The sequence below is a fragment of the Ochlerotatus camptorhynchus genome, unplaced genomic scaffold (assembly GCF_037179485.1).
Source record: "Ochlerotatus camptorhynchus isolate MF236.1 unplaced genomic scaffold, CSIRO-AGI_Acam_v1.1 ptg000150l, whole genome shotgun sequence".
Classification (NCBI taxonomy): Eukaryota; Metazoa; Arthropoda; class Insecta; order Diptera; family Culicidae; genus Ochlerotatus; species Ochlerotatus camptorhynchus.
In genome coordinates, this window is record NW_027040640.1 from 1,352,827 (window position 1) to 1,368,168 (window position 15,342).

A 15,342-nucleotide genomic window follows, 5' to 3' on the forward strand; every position below is an offset into this window, starting at 1 on the left:
AGTGTGCGTGTTATAAACGTCAGAAAGGCCAATTGTCCAACTGTCAACTCAACGTAAACGGATCTAATGCGCGTGTCCCTTTAAAGCCTTTGTTTACAAAAGCAATTTTGCCCTTTTGAAATGTTGGCACTGAATTTAGTTTTGCTATAGTGGTGCAAATGTTTTTTGAGTAGATCTGAACGTTTTAAATAGCTAATTTACTTTTTAAATTGTTAATTTTTTTTTCTTAAGCTACAACAATTTTAGGCATAACATTTGATAACGGCACAAAAGCATTTGTAAACAAACTTTCTAAGGCCCTTTACACGTGAACCAAAGTACGCCCACGCAAACCAATACCACTTTCGGAAAGGTGATAGTTGCCCCTATCCGATGATGTTGTTGGTTTGCGTGGGCGTACTTTGGTTCACGTGTAAAGGGCCTTAGAATGTTTGTTTACAAATGCTTTTGTGCCGTTATCAAATGTTATGCCTGATTTGTTAAAGTTCGTAACTAACAATTTGTAACAAAATTTCAGCAACCCCTCCCCCCTTCCGTGTTACTTAATATTTGATCGGACCCTTTGACACATTCGCAAACGCTTGATTCTTTATTTCTGTTTCTTGTGTACACGCTATTTCAAAACTACCCAAATTTGGGTAGAATCCACCAAGATCGGTCAAAACTGAACCTACCCAAAAATTGGGTAAACTATGTTGGGAGTGACAAGTTGACAAATGGACAACATCGACATGAATCCGATCGACTTTGTTCATTTGTCATCTTGTCACTTCCGACATAGTTTACCCATTTTTGGGTAGGTTCAGTTTTGACCAATCTGGGTGGATTCTACCCAAATTTGGGTTGTTTTGAAATAGCGTGTATGATTGACATCGCTTCTTGCTGCCGTTTCTGTTTGCAGTCGAGAGCGACTGAGCAGAAAGATATTGGAAACAAATGGTGAAAGTGAGATGGTGCTATTGTGGACCCGAGGAGAAAACAAAAGCCAAACTACAAAAATCGACCTCCATTCGTAGGAAAATCGCCAGCTGCGAAAGTACACAAATTTTTAGTAGACGGGAAAATTTGCTGATTTGCGTTTCCTGTGGAGCTTTGCTAATTCATCTGTCGTATCCTGGTACCTGCATCCGAACGAAGGGTCGCAGGTAAAAAAAAAAGTGTGCAAACTTGCGATTTACGTTGTTAGGTGTGCAACAAATTTGTTTCGTAAAAGAACACGTTTTTTTGGAGTGAAATCCAAATTGGAGACGGCTGTCTGTCTGGTGTTTCGGAAAATTTTGTTTTGATTAGTTTCGGAGTGAAAAAAGTAAGTAGCAGTATCTCTGGTAATTGTTTGATTTTATGTAATTGGGTAAATTTCGTCGGCAGTGAGTCGAAACAATGGACGCCGCGGACGTGGGAGAGGAGGTGCCAACCGAGGCCGCAACCGTCAGAATGTAGTAGCGCCACCGGAGGTGCTTGACTTCGGAATGTCCGATCCATCGAGTGACAGTGAAGATGACATCGATCTTTTTACCGGCTTAGCACTGATTGAAGCGTTGAACAAAATGCGAGGCCGTCCGGGGCGATCTTCCCGCTTTGGTGTGGGCCCTGATCCGGGAAGTGGATCTGACGAAAGAATTGTCTACACCGAGGATGACATTCCGATTAACACGATTTATGCTAGTTTCTCGATGTGCCCGGAATCGGCCACAGAAGCCACCGTCCGAACGCTGTTTGAACAGTTAGGACCGATCAAAAGTGTCCGGATTCACACCAATCAGAACAATAACATGTACGATGATGGGGAAGTGGCTAGCGGTGGCGGTGGAAGACGAGGTAGAAGCCGATACAATCGGAACGAAAGAGTCAACCGCTATGGGTTTATTTCGTACGAACGCTGCGAGGATGCTGCCAAGTGAGTTTTCAGAATATCTAATACTTAGATTCGTGATTAAGATGAAAAGGGGGTAAACAATTCTCAACCTACTTTTTGGGCAGAGGTGTTTGAACTGTTTTTCTTGTAAAGTTTATTACGAAGTATTGATTAAACAATGTTGTTACTGCATAGAAAGTTTGACTGAAACTATGTCAGGGTTCTTGACACTGGATAAAAACTTAGAATTACTTTTTTTCTATTTCCAGATGCTTACAAAAGAAATTTTTGTTCAAGAATAAATGCTACGTGGCTCCCGCGGACAGTTGGCACCAGGAGGCATACCACAACAAATTAAAGGAGGCAGAAGAAGGGGCAAGAGAAGGTGTCGATTCATCGAAGAATTCTGACGCCGCCGCTAGTTCTGCGTCGGGATGTGCCGAAGGTGCATCGGTAGCACCAAAAGCTTCCAAGGCAGATCCCAACACCAGCGCAATCAGTAAAACGAAAATCAGTGACGTCAACGGATCGGAACCAGGCAGTATGAACATCCTGCAGTTGAACGACGATTGTTTGATGTTGATTTGTGATTATCTGGAGCTGATGGATCTGCTAGCTTTGAAGAAAACCTGTTCAAGGTTCGAAACTATTTCATGCGAAGTGTTCAAGCGGTACAAGATGTTGGACTTCGATATAGATCCTTGCGAAAAGAAGTACCTAACAATGATGGATGCCAAAAATATCTTAATGGAGATCGGTTCCTACATCGAGTTCCTGTTGATTTCCAGGGACCGTTTCCTGAGGCCCGGGGTGAGGATTCTTAACCTGATTCCGCGATATTGTCCGAACCTGAAAGACCTGAATATCAATGACTTCATGCTGAAGGCCAAGACTCTGAAGGGTTTTGATGAGGTATTCAAATCGTTGGAAGGGCTGACGCTGACGGCTTGCGGTATCGATGATACCATCTTGAAAAGCTTGAAACTTGCAACCAAGCTACAGCGATTGAATCTGTCGATGAACAGCGAAATCACCGGTAAATGTTTGGCCTCCGTGAAGAACTTGAAGTATTTGAACCTAGAAAGCTGCCAGAACATACAGGGAAAACCATTTTCTACCTTTGCCGCGCAAAATAAAACATTGGAATACCTGAACATCACCTGTTGCGGCCGACTGACAACGGAAGCAATCAAGTCCATCGTGAACAACATGACTGAACTGAGGCACCTGGTGTGCAACAACAACTATGATAACGTGGACGCCGCTAGCATGGCGCTCCTTGGCAAGCTGCCCAATTTGAAGAAGCTCCAATTCAAGATCAACGGCTACTCACCGATCGATCAGATTTTGCAGGGTCTCACAGAGGTGAACAAGCTGGAACATCTGGACCTGTCGGAAGGAGTCTTCACCGCAGTCGATTACACTCTGCTCAGTGACCTCACACATCTGAAAGAACTGAAACTAAACTACAAACTTGACTTGGGTGACGACCAATTGGCGAAACTGTGCAGCAAGGGGAATTTTGTCGAACTGCACATTGCCGGTTGTACGAAGCTCACCGACAAGCAGCTGATCGAGTTCATTCGGAAAAACCCACAGCTGAAGCTGCTGGACATTTCCTACTGCCAGATAACGGAGGGACTGATCTTCTCGGCGATCGATATCCTGAGAGAGCAGGCCGTCGGGTGTCGGGAAGGAAGTCGCCAACTCAAGATGATGGTCGGACAAACCAGCATCTGCCCGGTGATATTGAATGTGAGTATTGACTAGTGCTTGCGGATCCTTATTGAAGATCGTTTCCTGTTTCTGTGGTGAAGTTAGAACATTTTTGTTTCCTTGATTTGTTTTCCGTACTGAGTACCAATGCTACCGTCGACGCCAGGTACATGAGAGGAAGAAAGAAATAGAACAAGTTAAGTGTGAGCCACATGCGTTGTTGGTTAATCGTTTGGGTCGTGGTGTTGTGTTCCCTATTTTATTTTCCTCTATTTCGCTCTCAGATCGCAATACTTTTCCCCTCCCCTGAAAAAGAGAACCCATATTTGGTAACCTCTCGTGAGCGCAATTCAAAAGATACTAATAATTCTAGAACTGGGCTCAAACATATCACATTTTCTAAGACTGATCATGATTAATATAGTTCGAATAATGAGAATTGTATTAAGAAAAGACGATCCCAAAGAAAGTTCCCTAGCAATAAAACTATTAATCTGTGCTAATCTGAGCTATTTCAAAATGGGAATCCATACGCTGGAACTATTCCCGGTCTCAACAAACTGTACCGAAATCAGAACAGCTAAACTACTCTGTAAGATTTTGGCATTTCTATTTAATTAGCTACTTTATATCGAGCTCTTTTCAATAATTGCAACATGTGAATAATGCAGAACCAGTTTAAAATTGTTCTACTGTCTTACCTGACTTATAACGACTATACGTTGTATCCGCGGGAGCACCAAATCGATAAAAAAAACGGAAAATTAGGTGTTTTACCTCGCATAGTTGAATAGTAGATAACAAATTTCTATGGTTTTGACAGATGCGATCGCTGCACATTTGAATCCGCCGTTATGGATTCTCGATCAAGAGTTAAGTTTTAGTTTCATGTCGGTTTGTCGGTGGTGTTCTCTCTACTATAAATCCTTCCAAGCTACACTCAATCAACATTATCTTGACACTGAGAAGCTCAGCAGTTGCAGCAATTTCAGTCCCAGATTTCATTTTTCCACTTAGCAACTCAGATTTGTCTGACTTGTCCGTGACCAGAAATAGCCATTGGTTTTGAACATAATCACAAACCTTGGGGATACAATCTTTGCTCCATTGATCAAATGATCTATGTTCCTTTGTACGCATTCGTAAAATCCCGTTTCAACCTTCAAAGGGAAAAAGTTAGGAATACAATCTGGCTCCTCACCCGACTGGTGCATCAGTTTGGAATAGCGATCAAGCCATTTCTTTTGATCGAACTTATCAGACATCAATGCTTTCAACGGTGGATGCAAAAGCTGTTTGTCAAGCTTGCCTGAATAAATTGCACAGATTTCAAACGACTTCTTAATCAAATCTTTGTGATCCTGTTTCGCCCAGTTCCAAACCCATTTAGTGGCCATCAAATGCGATGGAACCTTGATATTGCCACGGTTCGTGTGATACTTGGTACGATCCGAAAGAGCGGTTTTAATGTACTCTCCGTACGATTCAGAATAGGCTGTTTGAAAACTTTTGTTGATGGACACATCCAGTGGCTGAAGGAGCGGAGTCATCCCTGGTGGAACAATAACGATAAAAACGTTCTTGCGTTCGTATTTGGCTTTCATCTCCTGCGCGAGGTTGATATGAGGTCAGTTATGGCCCACAATCAGCAGTGTAGGCTGTCTCAAAACTGTGGTTTGGTGACGGTTCAGTACAATCTTCTCCATGTACTCTTTGAAAATTTGTACCGACCACACACCAGTTTGATTCACGGCAACCATAACATGCTCATCATGAAGCGGAAGTTTCTTCAGATCAGGAAACAGGCAATGTGGCGTCAGCATCTCTCCAGCAGCGTTTACAGTGAACGTAGCCGTGAACTTCTTGTGAGTTGAAGCAGCTTGTGCTCCCTTTAGTTGTAATGGTGGAACTTTGCTCAGATTGGTAGTACCGGGGAACCTGGTCCATGTTCAGAATATTCTGAGGCTTGACTCCCTTATCGTTGATGATGGCATGGATCTCGTCGAAAAACTTGTTCGTTTTTTTCCAGGGCGTTCTCCGGAAGAACGCTTGTAGTTGTTTCACAGCGACTTACAAAATGTTGCCGCCGCTTGAATCTGTCAAGTCAGCCGTGACTAATATTAAATCCTTGAACGTTGAGATCTGTGGCCAAGTTTGATGCACCTGTAAAATATAAAAGGAGAAAAATATTCATCAGAAGTATTGAAACGTTGTTAACAACAAAAGTAATTAAACAGAAACTTACCAAAATAAAGCGGTCTGTAACACGAATACCACTTTTGTTACACTGTTTGATCCAGGTTATTAGGCGATCGTCGAGAACAGGGAACAAAGCTTTTTGTCCTCCACCGGGTAGACGACGACGTCTTTTTGACGATCGCGATCTGTCGTTCACTACAGCCTCCATCTGATTTTTCCGTTTGATCCATCCTTGTAGCGTTGATGCCGAAATATCGTATTTCAGAGCGAGAGATTTAATACCTTTGCCATTGAGGCCCCTCTCGTATTCTGAAAGTATTTGCAGCTTCTTCTGAATCGTAAAACACTTTCGTTTCTTTTGGGTTTCTATTCCGATGGCCAGCTCATCCGAATGAAATCTGCAATCTGCATCGACAAAATCCTCAACTTCCCCAGCATAGAGAGGGTCCGGAAATAGCTCCTCCTCCTCGTCCTCCTCGAATAAAGAGGTATAGTATACGTTCTATACCATTAATACGTATATTCGTTATGAGTCAGGTAAGACAGTAGAGCCAAATTGGTTTTGAAGCAAGGTCAAACCACAGAATAGATAGGTAACATGGGAATCAGAAACGGAGCCATTTAAATTTCAATTGGTAGTGACACCTAGCGGTGGAGAGAACGCTTTTTACACTCAAAATTTATTTACACTTATACCACCTTTTACCATTTATACCAGCTTTACTGGTATGTACAATTCAAACATACCCAAGATTTATATATTGAAAGGTGTGTACACTTCTGTTGGTGCTTATGTATAGAGTGTCTGTAGGCAACATCTTATTCACAGATTTCATCAATGCTTCCTGCAAAATCAAAGGGTGAGTAAAATGCTAATTGTGGAGTGAGACGATCACATCAAACAAAAACTGTATTTATGTTTTTTTCTGCTAATTCTAGTACGATTATCATAATTCCATACTCTTGGATATTCAAAAACACATTTGGAATAAAACATATTCATAGATTAACGATAGAAAATAGGGGAAATGTCGGATTCAGCACTTCTTTACCTATTACCATTAGCGGGTATTTATTTGCATCATGTTCCAATGCATTGTTCTGCAAAAAATTAACACTCTAAGTCTATGCTCTAAGACTTCATTTACTCCCCTGGCGATAAAAAGGAAAGAAGTGCCGAGGCCGATATACCCCCTAATTAAATCCAATGTTTCATTCATTATGAATTCTCAAAACTATATTCAATCTACATACAGATCGCTTTACCTGTAGGATTTGAACATATCTTGGGATGTCAGATGATATTTCGAAGGAATGGCAGGGAAACTCTCTTTACTCCAATCGCATTTCTCATGGCCGTGTGCGTTTGTGTTAAAAAGCAAAACATCTTCCTTCTTTCACTTTTCATGCGTAAAAACCGTCGTCCAGAAAAAGCGAAATGATAATGCATTTCGTCGTAGAAAAAAATCGTTCCATTCACGACGAATGACCCCATTGTTTACGATTTATGAGAGGGAAAGCGAATACGAGCTTATCTGTCATGTAGCATATACTTGCCGTCTCTTTTGTTCTTTCAGTCCTCCTGGTAGCAGTTAGTGGGACACCACACTCGACATAGGAATTGGCGTTGACGAGAGCTCTGTAACTCTTTACTCCTATCATGAAAAGCAAATCAAATCTTTCTTGCCAGTTTTCCCAGATTTTTCGATACGTTGCGTGTGTGATAATATTTTTTGCATTTCTTTGCTTAATGCCTTTGATGTTTTGATCGAATAATTCAATGAAACAATTAAATAAATGTTGTCATGTTACTTTGACATGTAACATTTGTATGCTCATCAGTACATAGTGGCTTTAGCAGTTTTAATCCAAGGTTAGTTATGTACTAGAGTTTAATATATTTTTTTTTCAATCTGGCATTGCTGGTACTGGTATAATTGACAAGAGTCGTACAGTACTATCCTAATATTTTGATCATGTGAATCAAATGAAAACTTTACCGTTTTATTAAAGTACGTTAAATTTATTTTACTAAAGATTGCTAGTATTGAAAAACTAAACGCAACAGATTATAATTATGTTATGCATGTACAACTTATTTGACACATGATCTTTATTAGCATATTTGTATAGCTTTAGCTTATTAGTGAATTTATGAATTTAAGGAATAAACATCAGTAGAAATTCATCAAAAAAATATTTGAAATTATATATTGCACACAAGAGGGTGTCAATGCAGTCAGATTTTAGTTTTGTTTTAATAGTTAATATTTTTGGGCTATTTAACATGACGTTAATTACAAATAATACACGCAGTCGTGACCCGCAAATTATTAAACTTCCAACAGACGCGCTGGTGCACTTGATGAACGCGCAAAAAAGTAGATAGTACCGTAAGTTGGAGGGTAAATTGGGCCAAAAACACACAATTTTAAGTTCCGTTCCTTATCAAAATCACATTTTAGCGAGGAAATTAGTTTTAAGCATGTATTCATCAATAATATATTTACAACTGTTTAAGAGATGGTTGATTTAAATCGAAATCTCATTTTACTAAAAATCTATAAAAACTGGACCATTGAAATTCCTTATGGGCCAAAAAAATACATTTGTCCATAAATCTCAAAATAAGTAAATGCAATGTAACTATTAGGAGTTCATTTGGAAATGATCATAATGTCAATCGTATACATGAATAAGGATCACGTTTAATCCATGTCTATCCACATAAAAGTGTGTTAAAATATGTGATTACCAATGGACAATTTTAAACAACGCTTTTTTTTAAAGTAGTTATGGCACTTAACTTTTGAACACTATTTAAACAAAACTTTACCCCAGGAGTGCAAGCAACATGATTTAGTCATCCATTTTCCCAAAGCATCTGTGGTTTAGGGTTACTAAGCCTCTCATCTCGGTTGTTCGGGGTTCAATCCCAATGTATTCGGTTACTTTTGGTTTGATTAAAGTTAGTAATGCATCCGGTTTTGTCACATATCAAGTTTCTATTATATCACTGGAACCAAATGAAGTTTTTGGATTGTTTTATAGTGGCACCGTGATTTCCTCTCACCTCAAAAAGCCTGGGTTCAATCTCAGTTGAAAGGAAGTAAAGCCGTTGGTCCCCGGTCCATGAGTTGGTGGGTCGGAATTAACGGAAAACAAATCAATGGAAAAAAAGTGTCTTATAATGAAGTGAAATTATCTCATAAATTCATAAAAATATAATTTGAAAAATGTTTTCCATGAAAATTTTCACGATGGAGAAAGCTTGCAAAGAAAAACTGAAATAACCATTTTCTAAGTAATCACATTTTTTCAATATTTTTTTCGAAGGATAAGTGTGCCAGGTTTTAACCCTAAAGGGTGTCCACGATGAAATTGCCACACACAAAATTGATTCGCAAAATTCGAGTTTTCATCCGATTGCCATCAAATTTTCAGGGATTGAGAAATAACTATTAAGCTTCATTTTACCATTTTACTCGTATTTTATTTACAGTCCATACGCAAATGCCCGCACCTTGGCCTTAACCCCGGCCATAAGATTCTGCACAACCTGTGAATCAACCGTTTTTTGCATGTAAACCCATACTTTCTTCAGTTCCTCGACTGTCTTCACTACCTTAGGTCGTTTAAGAAGGTGCTGCTTCATAATCGCCCAGTACTTCTCGATGGGGCGGAGCTCCGGAGTGTTGGGAGGGTTGAACATTTTCGGCACGAAATTGACCTTATTGTCCGCATACCAGTTCAGCACGTCCTTGGAGTAGTGGCATGAGGCCAAATCCGGCCAGAATATTGTTGGGACGTTGTGGGCCTTCAGGAGAGGAAGCAGCCGCTTCTGGAGGCACTCTTTTATGTACACCTGTCCGTTCATCGTGTCCTGGGTCACGAAAGGTGCACTCCGCTTCCCGCACGTGCAGATGGCTTGCCAAACCAGGAATTTCTTCGCAAATTTGGACATCTTCTGAGTGCGGACATGCTCCGGAACACTGAACTTATCCTTGGCCGTGAAAAACAGGTTGCCGGGGATCTGTTTGAAGTCGGCCTTCACATATGTTTCGTCGTCCATGATGCAGCATTCAACTTTCGTCAGCATGTTGAGGTACAACTTCCTGGCACGGGTTTTGGCGGACTTGTTCTGCTTCTCGTCGCGATTAGGGGCCTTTTGTACCTTGAACGTTCGAAGCCCAGCCTTAGTTTTGGCCTTCTGGACAAAACTTCGGCTTAGGTGCAGCCAGGCTTCCAAAAAGTACAGCCTCCTCGCGACAGTTGGTTTATACCTGAATTGACTGTTGCTTTGTGTGCTTTACTACCGCTTTCTACCGTACGTTCAGATCTGAATTCGAAGTGTATTGGCAACAGCGCACGCACCAACGAATGAAAGCTGTATTAGAACAGTCGCATCTATACCCGCTTTGCTAAAATCATCGTGCTTGGAACGTAGTGAACCGAATGGGCTGTATTTATACATTTCTTTATGACCAGGTTCTCAATGTTTCTGTCGTCATAACAGCCTTCACAAACCGACGACATCCCTCAGCTTACCCAAGTGGCTGTCACGAGACATTATATACAATTAATATACGGCAGTAGAGTATGGAAGAAACCCAGAAGAATGATCCCGAACAGATATGTCGGCCCGATGTCGGATCAATGTAAGGTCAATTTACGGTCGACGTCGGCCAAATGTCGGGTCGATGTCGGGTCAATTATGTGTTTATGTCGGGTCAATGTCGGGCCAACATCGGGTTGGGGTTCGGTAGAAGTCAGGTTGGTGTCGGGTAGGCTTATATTTTTCGCCGGAGACCGTGCGTTTTAAAAAAAATATCGGATGAAAATTTTGCAATGGGCAGCACGAACGTGATATCAACCGAACGAGCTCCGGCGCAACACTGGTAGTGTAGTAGCAGTCTTACGACATACAAACAAAATTTCAAAGCCAGCAGCAACGAATCGGCAGTTTGACGGACTGCTTGTTGTATGTACGAGGAACGTTACGAATGACCATCCGAGGCTGTCATAGCCGAACGAACAAAATACATGACTAAGAACGAGCTGTCGTGTACTGCACAAGACGGCAACGTTGCATGTCGTATAACAGCCTCACTGTGGGCTGTCGCTTATAGCTCAATCTCAAGGCTGTCGTAGGAAAAAGAAAGCGACAGCCGTTGGAATACTGTCATGAGGCGGTACTTTTGGTATGCCTGGGTGCAGCTTCTTAGCCACATCCCTAACGGAGGCGTTCGGATTTCGGTTGAAGGCCCCAACTACGCGGTTGTGATTTTTGGTGTTGTACGGAATACTTTTTCCTTCACTTCTGGGCTTCCGATCGGTGGTCAACCGTTCCTCGAACCGCTTAATCACTCGCGACACCGTGGAATTCGCGATTCCCAACGTTTTAGCGATGGAACGATGCGAGAGATCCTTGTTCTCGTGATGAATGCGCAAGATTTTATCACGCACGAGCTGTTCTTTCGACTCCATTTCCGCGAGTTTTGATCACAGGACTTTAAAACTTGCAGGATGTAAATAATGCACTATGAACTAAATCCACCCAAATTTTCATTAAATTCTACCCAACGGTTAAAAAGTTAGAGCAATTTCATAGTGTGGCAATTTCATCGTGGACACCCTTTAGTTGTCATCTCATTGCGCTATCCTGAATTTCAGATTTTTTCATTCATTATATTATTTATTTCATTACAATATTAGAGCACAAAACTGGAGCATTAGTTTTAAAACTGGCACACTTACCCTACTTGAAGATTTCTTATCGTTCACTGGTGAAAACTTCAGAATGGATTCCCTTACCTTTTTTGTGTTAAGATCAAAAATCTAACTGATTGAAAATTTGAATATAAAACATTATTTTTGCAATGCTTGAGGGTGGCAAAATTGCAAAGCAAGTGATGAATGTAAAAATCAGTAAAATTGTGGGCAAAGTTTCTAAAAAAAATCTGAGACTCCTCTTTGGCACAAACCTGCAGAACTTCAAACTTTTACGTTGCGTTTTCGTTGTTGTGTAGTTGAATTGAACAAAAAAAAAATACACCAATTGCTTGACCATGAATGGTTAAATGGCGGAGGCATCGAACCTTATTATTATCATACAGAGTCAGAACAGCAAGTAGCATAGTTGTACATACATGCATAGTTGTTACACAAACAAATTTGCAATCACCATATTTAAAAACGAGACATTTCACCAACATCCCATCAAATATGTTTATAATTGGTTCAAACAAATTGTAATACTAATAGTGATTTTATGCAAAGCAATGTAATACCCCATTCACGTATTCAAACGAAACCGCTAGAATTACATCAATAATGATTGGCCAAGCATTCAACAAAAAGAAAATTTAATTTTTGCATGTTTAAACAATTAGGAGCGTACTGTAGGCAAAATGTTTTAACGGTTATTATACCAATTTATACAAGATTTAAAATCATCGTGTGCACTGCGAAATGAAAATAGAAAGGAATAGCAAAAATTACAAGAAAAGCATGAACTCAGTTTCAGATGAAACCGTTTGCTCTGAGTTACCTATCTGTTCTGTGATATTAGTTTATACGTGTAACCAATCAACACATCTAGGGTGTTTTTTCATTTGCATTTTTCCATAAAACAACAATATCACCTCTGAAAAAAATCCTCTAATGTGAACGCAACGTACATAAGGGGAATTTATATTTTTTTTCCAGAGGCTGAAAGGAAGTCCAAGGCTGTTACAACAGGCGCGGATTTCGCAAATTTCGCGGATTTCGCGATTTTCGCGGATTTGTCGCTGATGTGAACTTTCAGTCGCGAAAATCGCGGAAATATTAAATGATGTCGCGAAAATCGCGAAAGGACTGATGTGCTGTCACAAAAATTATGGAATTCGTTTTAACCTTTCCGTCCCGGATTATTTTGCTCTCATCAATGTTGTTGATCATTTGGCTCTCAATTTTTTACGTATATTTTACGTTTACGTATCAAACCAAACACCCTGCTAATAATCGAGAAATGATCTCAATTCCATAAGTCACACCGGATTTACACGGAAATTCCCTGGGGTCTGTCCGATTTGAGACATTTTAATGGTTTGTTTTTATTTCTAATATGAACATAACATTTTTCGTTATCAAATCGATTCGTATCGAGTAATTGCCATGTATACCTGATAATCTAGGTTCTCCAAATCGTCCTGGAGTTCGGTTGATTTGTTCTACTATATCAATCAAGGATGCAATAATGTCTGTAGTATCGAAATATGTCCAAACAGATTCAAAGTGTCTATGTGGATCGTGCCCGACATATTGCTAGGTATACAAGATGTTATAGGTTCTGAAATCATTCAATTATCTGAACTCCAGGACGATTTGAAGAACCTTGAACATCTGGATTACTCGGAAATAGATCATGCATGATCCACTTAGACAATTTGAATCTGATTGGACATTTTTCGATGCTACAGACATTATTACAGTCCAAAACAACTGATGTCCTGGACGATTTGGAAAACCTATAATTTCCGGTATACATAGTAATAGGTCACATATGTACGATTCGATTATGATTTGACAACGAAAAAGTGCTAGGTTCATATTAGAAAAAAAAATATCATGAAACTGTCTTACCATTGGATAGACTCCAAGGAATATCCGTGTAAATACAGAACCGCGACGTGACCAACAAGTGTAACTTATGAATCTCTGGTAATTTCTCAATTATGTACAGGGTGTTTGGTTTGAATCGGTAAAAAATTGAGAAAATTAGAGCCAAATTAACTACAACCACTACAACATTTAGGACAGCAAAGTACGTCAGAAACGCAAAGGTTAATTTTCAAGAAAATTTGCATTTCTAATGAAAATGCATTTTGTTTTTAAATTATGTTTCATCAAATCTAGGCCGATATTATTCAATAGAATCTCATAATGTAAGGGTGTTTTATTATGTTCACTAATTACTCAGAATTTATACTATACATATATAACTGAAGATGATGCATTGAAATTTTTAATTTTTTTCAAAGGTTACAAACGATACTCCTTTAGCTCAGTCGGTAAAGGCTCAGCTACAAAGCAAGTCCATGCTGGAGGCGACTGAGTTCGTTTCCCGTCCGGTCTATTAATTTTTCGGGTTGGAAAATTTCTCTACTTCCTTGGGCATAGGATGGTACAGGCATAGAAAGCTCTCAATTAAAATGTGAAAGTTCTTCAAAGAACACTAAGCTTAGAGCATGCAGAAATCTAATATGCTATAAACAATAAGCTTGAAATGCCATGCAGTAGTATACAAATGGTATTTTTAGGTAATGAAAACAGTTTTTTTTTTCTGTGTCGCGGATTATTATTTGAAGTCGCGGATTTATTTTGAGAAATCGCGGATTTCGCGCATCAAATTTAGAAAATCTCGTAACAGCCATGGCCCATACATAAATTCAAACATCGACTAAATTTTCAATAGCGACCAAAAATATCCATTAGTACCGTCCCAATGACGCGTTCGTCTAGATAAAATTGATAAATAGCAGATTTTTAGCGATGGGCCCAATCTTAGATCCATAGGCCATCCTTAGAGCCATTTCCCCAATATAATTTGTAATATGATAAAAAATCAGTAAGAAAAAGGGTCTAACCGCTTTTGTAATCATTAGCGGCAATCTTTGAATAAATAGTGAGGCCTATTCTGCGCCGCGAGTGTGATGACTCGCCTTCACTAGTGAGCTGAATCGCGGTGCAGAATAGTCCTCAATATTACATCCGGTACATCACACCGAAACCACCAGGTAGGGGCGAGGGTAGGGGCATAGGCAGTATGGATCTTCTGCCACCTCCTCCGCGTGCATTGTAGTAGATTATAATCTTTCCTGTTTGCTTTTGTTCGAGAATCATCCATCCCAACTTTTTCGTTCTCCCTTCTCAGAATACCCTGGTCAAGGCCAACCGGCACCTTTTAGATGTATCGTTCGACCATACGGAGGGCTTCTACGGCGGCATGGACTCCGACGATATGTACGATGACGTCATGGACGATGATGATGAAGACTTCATGGGCTATGATTACGGAGATGACGATTCCCTGCTGTGGGGTCTGGATTACGATTCGGATCTGGGTAGTAATTATTATCCCAATTATGTCCCGTAAATCTCCCAATTCCCAAGTTGAGAATTAACACATGTCCCTCTGCGTGTTTGTCTTTCTAGATTTTGCAGAAATGTGCCAGTACTTTTACGACAGCGACGATGACGACCGGTATATGTACTATATGTAAGCGGCTAGAAGCACAAAGGCGTTCCTATCTGCTGTGCGAAAAGGGAACAACTCGTTGCGAAGCATAAAGATGCACTCTACGAACTGAGAGAGAGAGATAGAAAGATTACAATCATTCTAACCAATCGAAATCCTGGAGTCTTCTAAAAAAATAGTAGTAGTTGAAAACTGAAATCAATCGTTGTAGGAAACGGGTTGTTTTCGATAGGTTATTAGCTGCAGCTTAAGAATGTTCCCTGCTATCTGGAAAGGTACCCTCCGTAATGTGTGAATCCCGAATAAATTTGTATGTTACTCGCAAAACTTA

General features: G+C 40.2%; 1 protein-coding gene across 3 annotated transcripts; it reads left to right on the forward strand.

The window, feature by feature from the left end:
• Positions 1-999: 999 nt before the first annotated feature.
• On the forward strand, positions 1,000-15,342 carry LOC135701169 (uncharacterized). 3 transcript variants are annotated; one of them, XM_065221917.1, is made up of 5 exons: positions 1,000-1,310; positions 1,369-1,897; positions 2,125-3,610; positions 14,688-14,880; positions 14,969-15,342. In XM_065221917.1, coding segments are annotated over exons 1-5 (2,277 nt in total). In that variant the 5' UTR covers positions 1,000-1,309; the 3' UTR covers positions 15,037-15,342. The 3 variants fall into 3 exon arrangements, with proteins under 3 accessions (XP_065077989.1, XP_065077988.1, XP_065077990.1); XM_065221916.1 differs by having other exon boundaries at positions 1,000-1,306; XM_065221918.1 differs by having other exon boundaries at positions 1,000-1,306; positions 14,688-14,877.

Bases quoted from the DNA above. Each gene is read 5' to 3' on its own strand.
- LOC135701169 (XM_065221917.1), top strand. The intron at 1,898-2,124 runs GTGAGTTTTCAG...TTCTATTTCCAG, and splicing joins CGCTGCGAGGATGCTGCCAA to ATGCTTACAAAAGAAATTTT. The intron at 3,611-14,687 runs GTGAGTATTGAC...CTCCCTTCTCAG, and splicing joins TCTGCCCGGTGATATTGAAT to AATACCCTGGTCAAGGCCAA.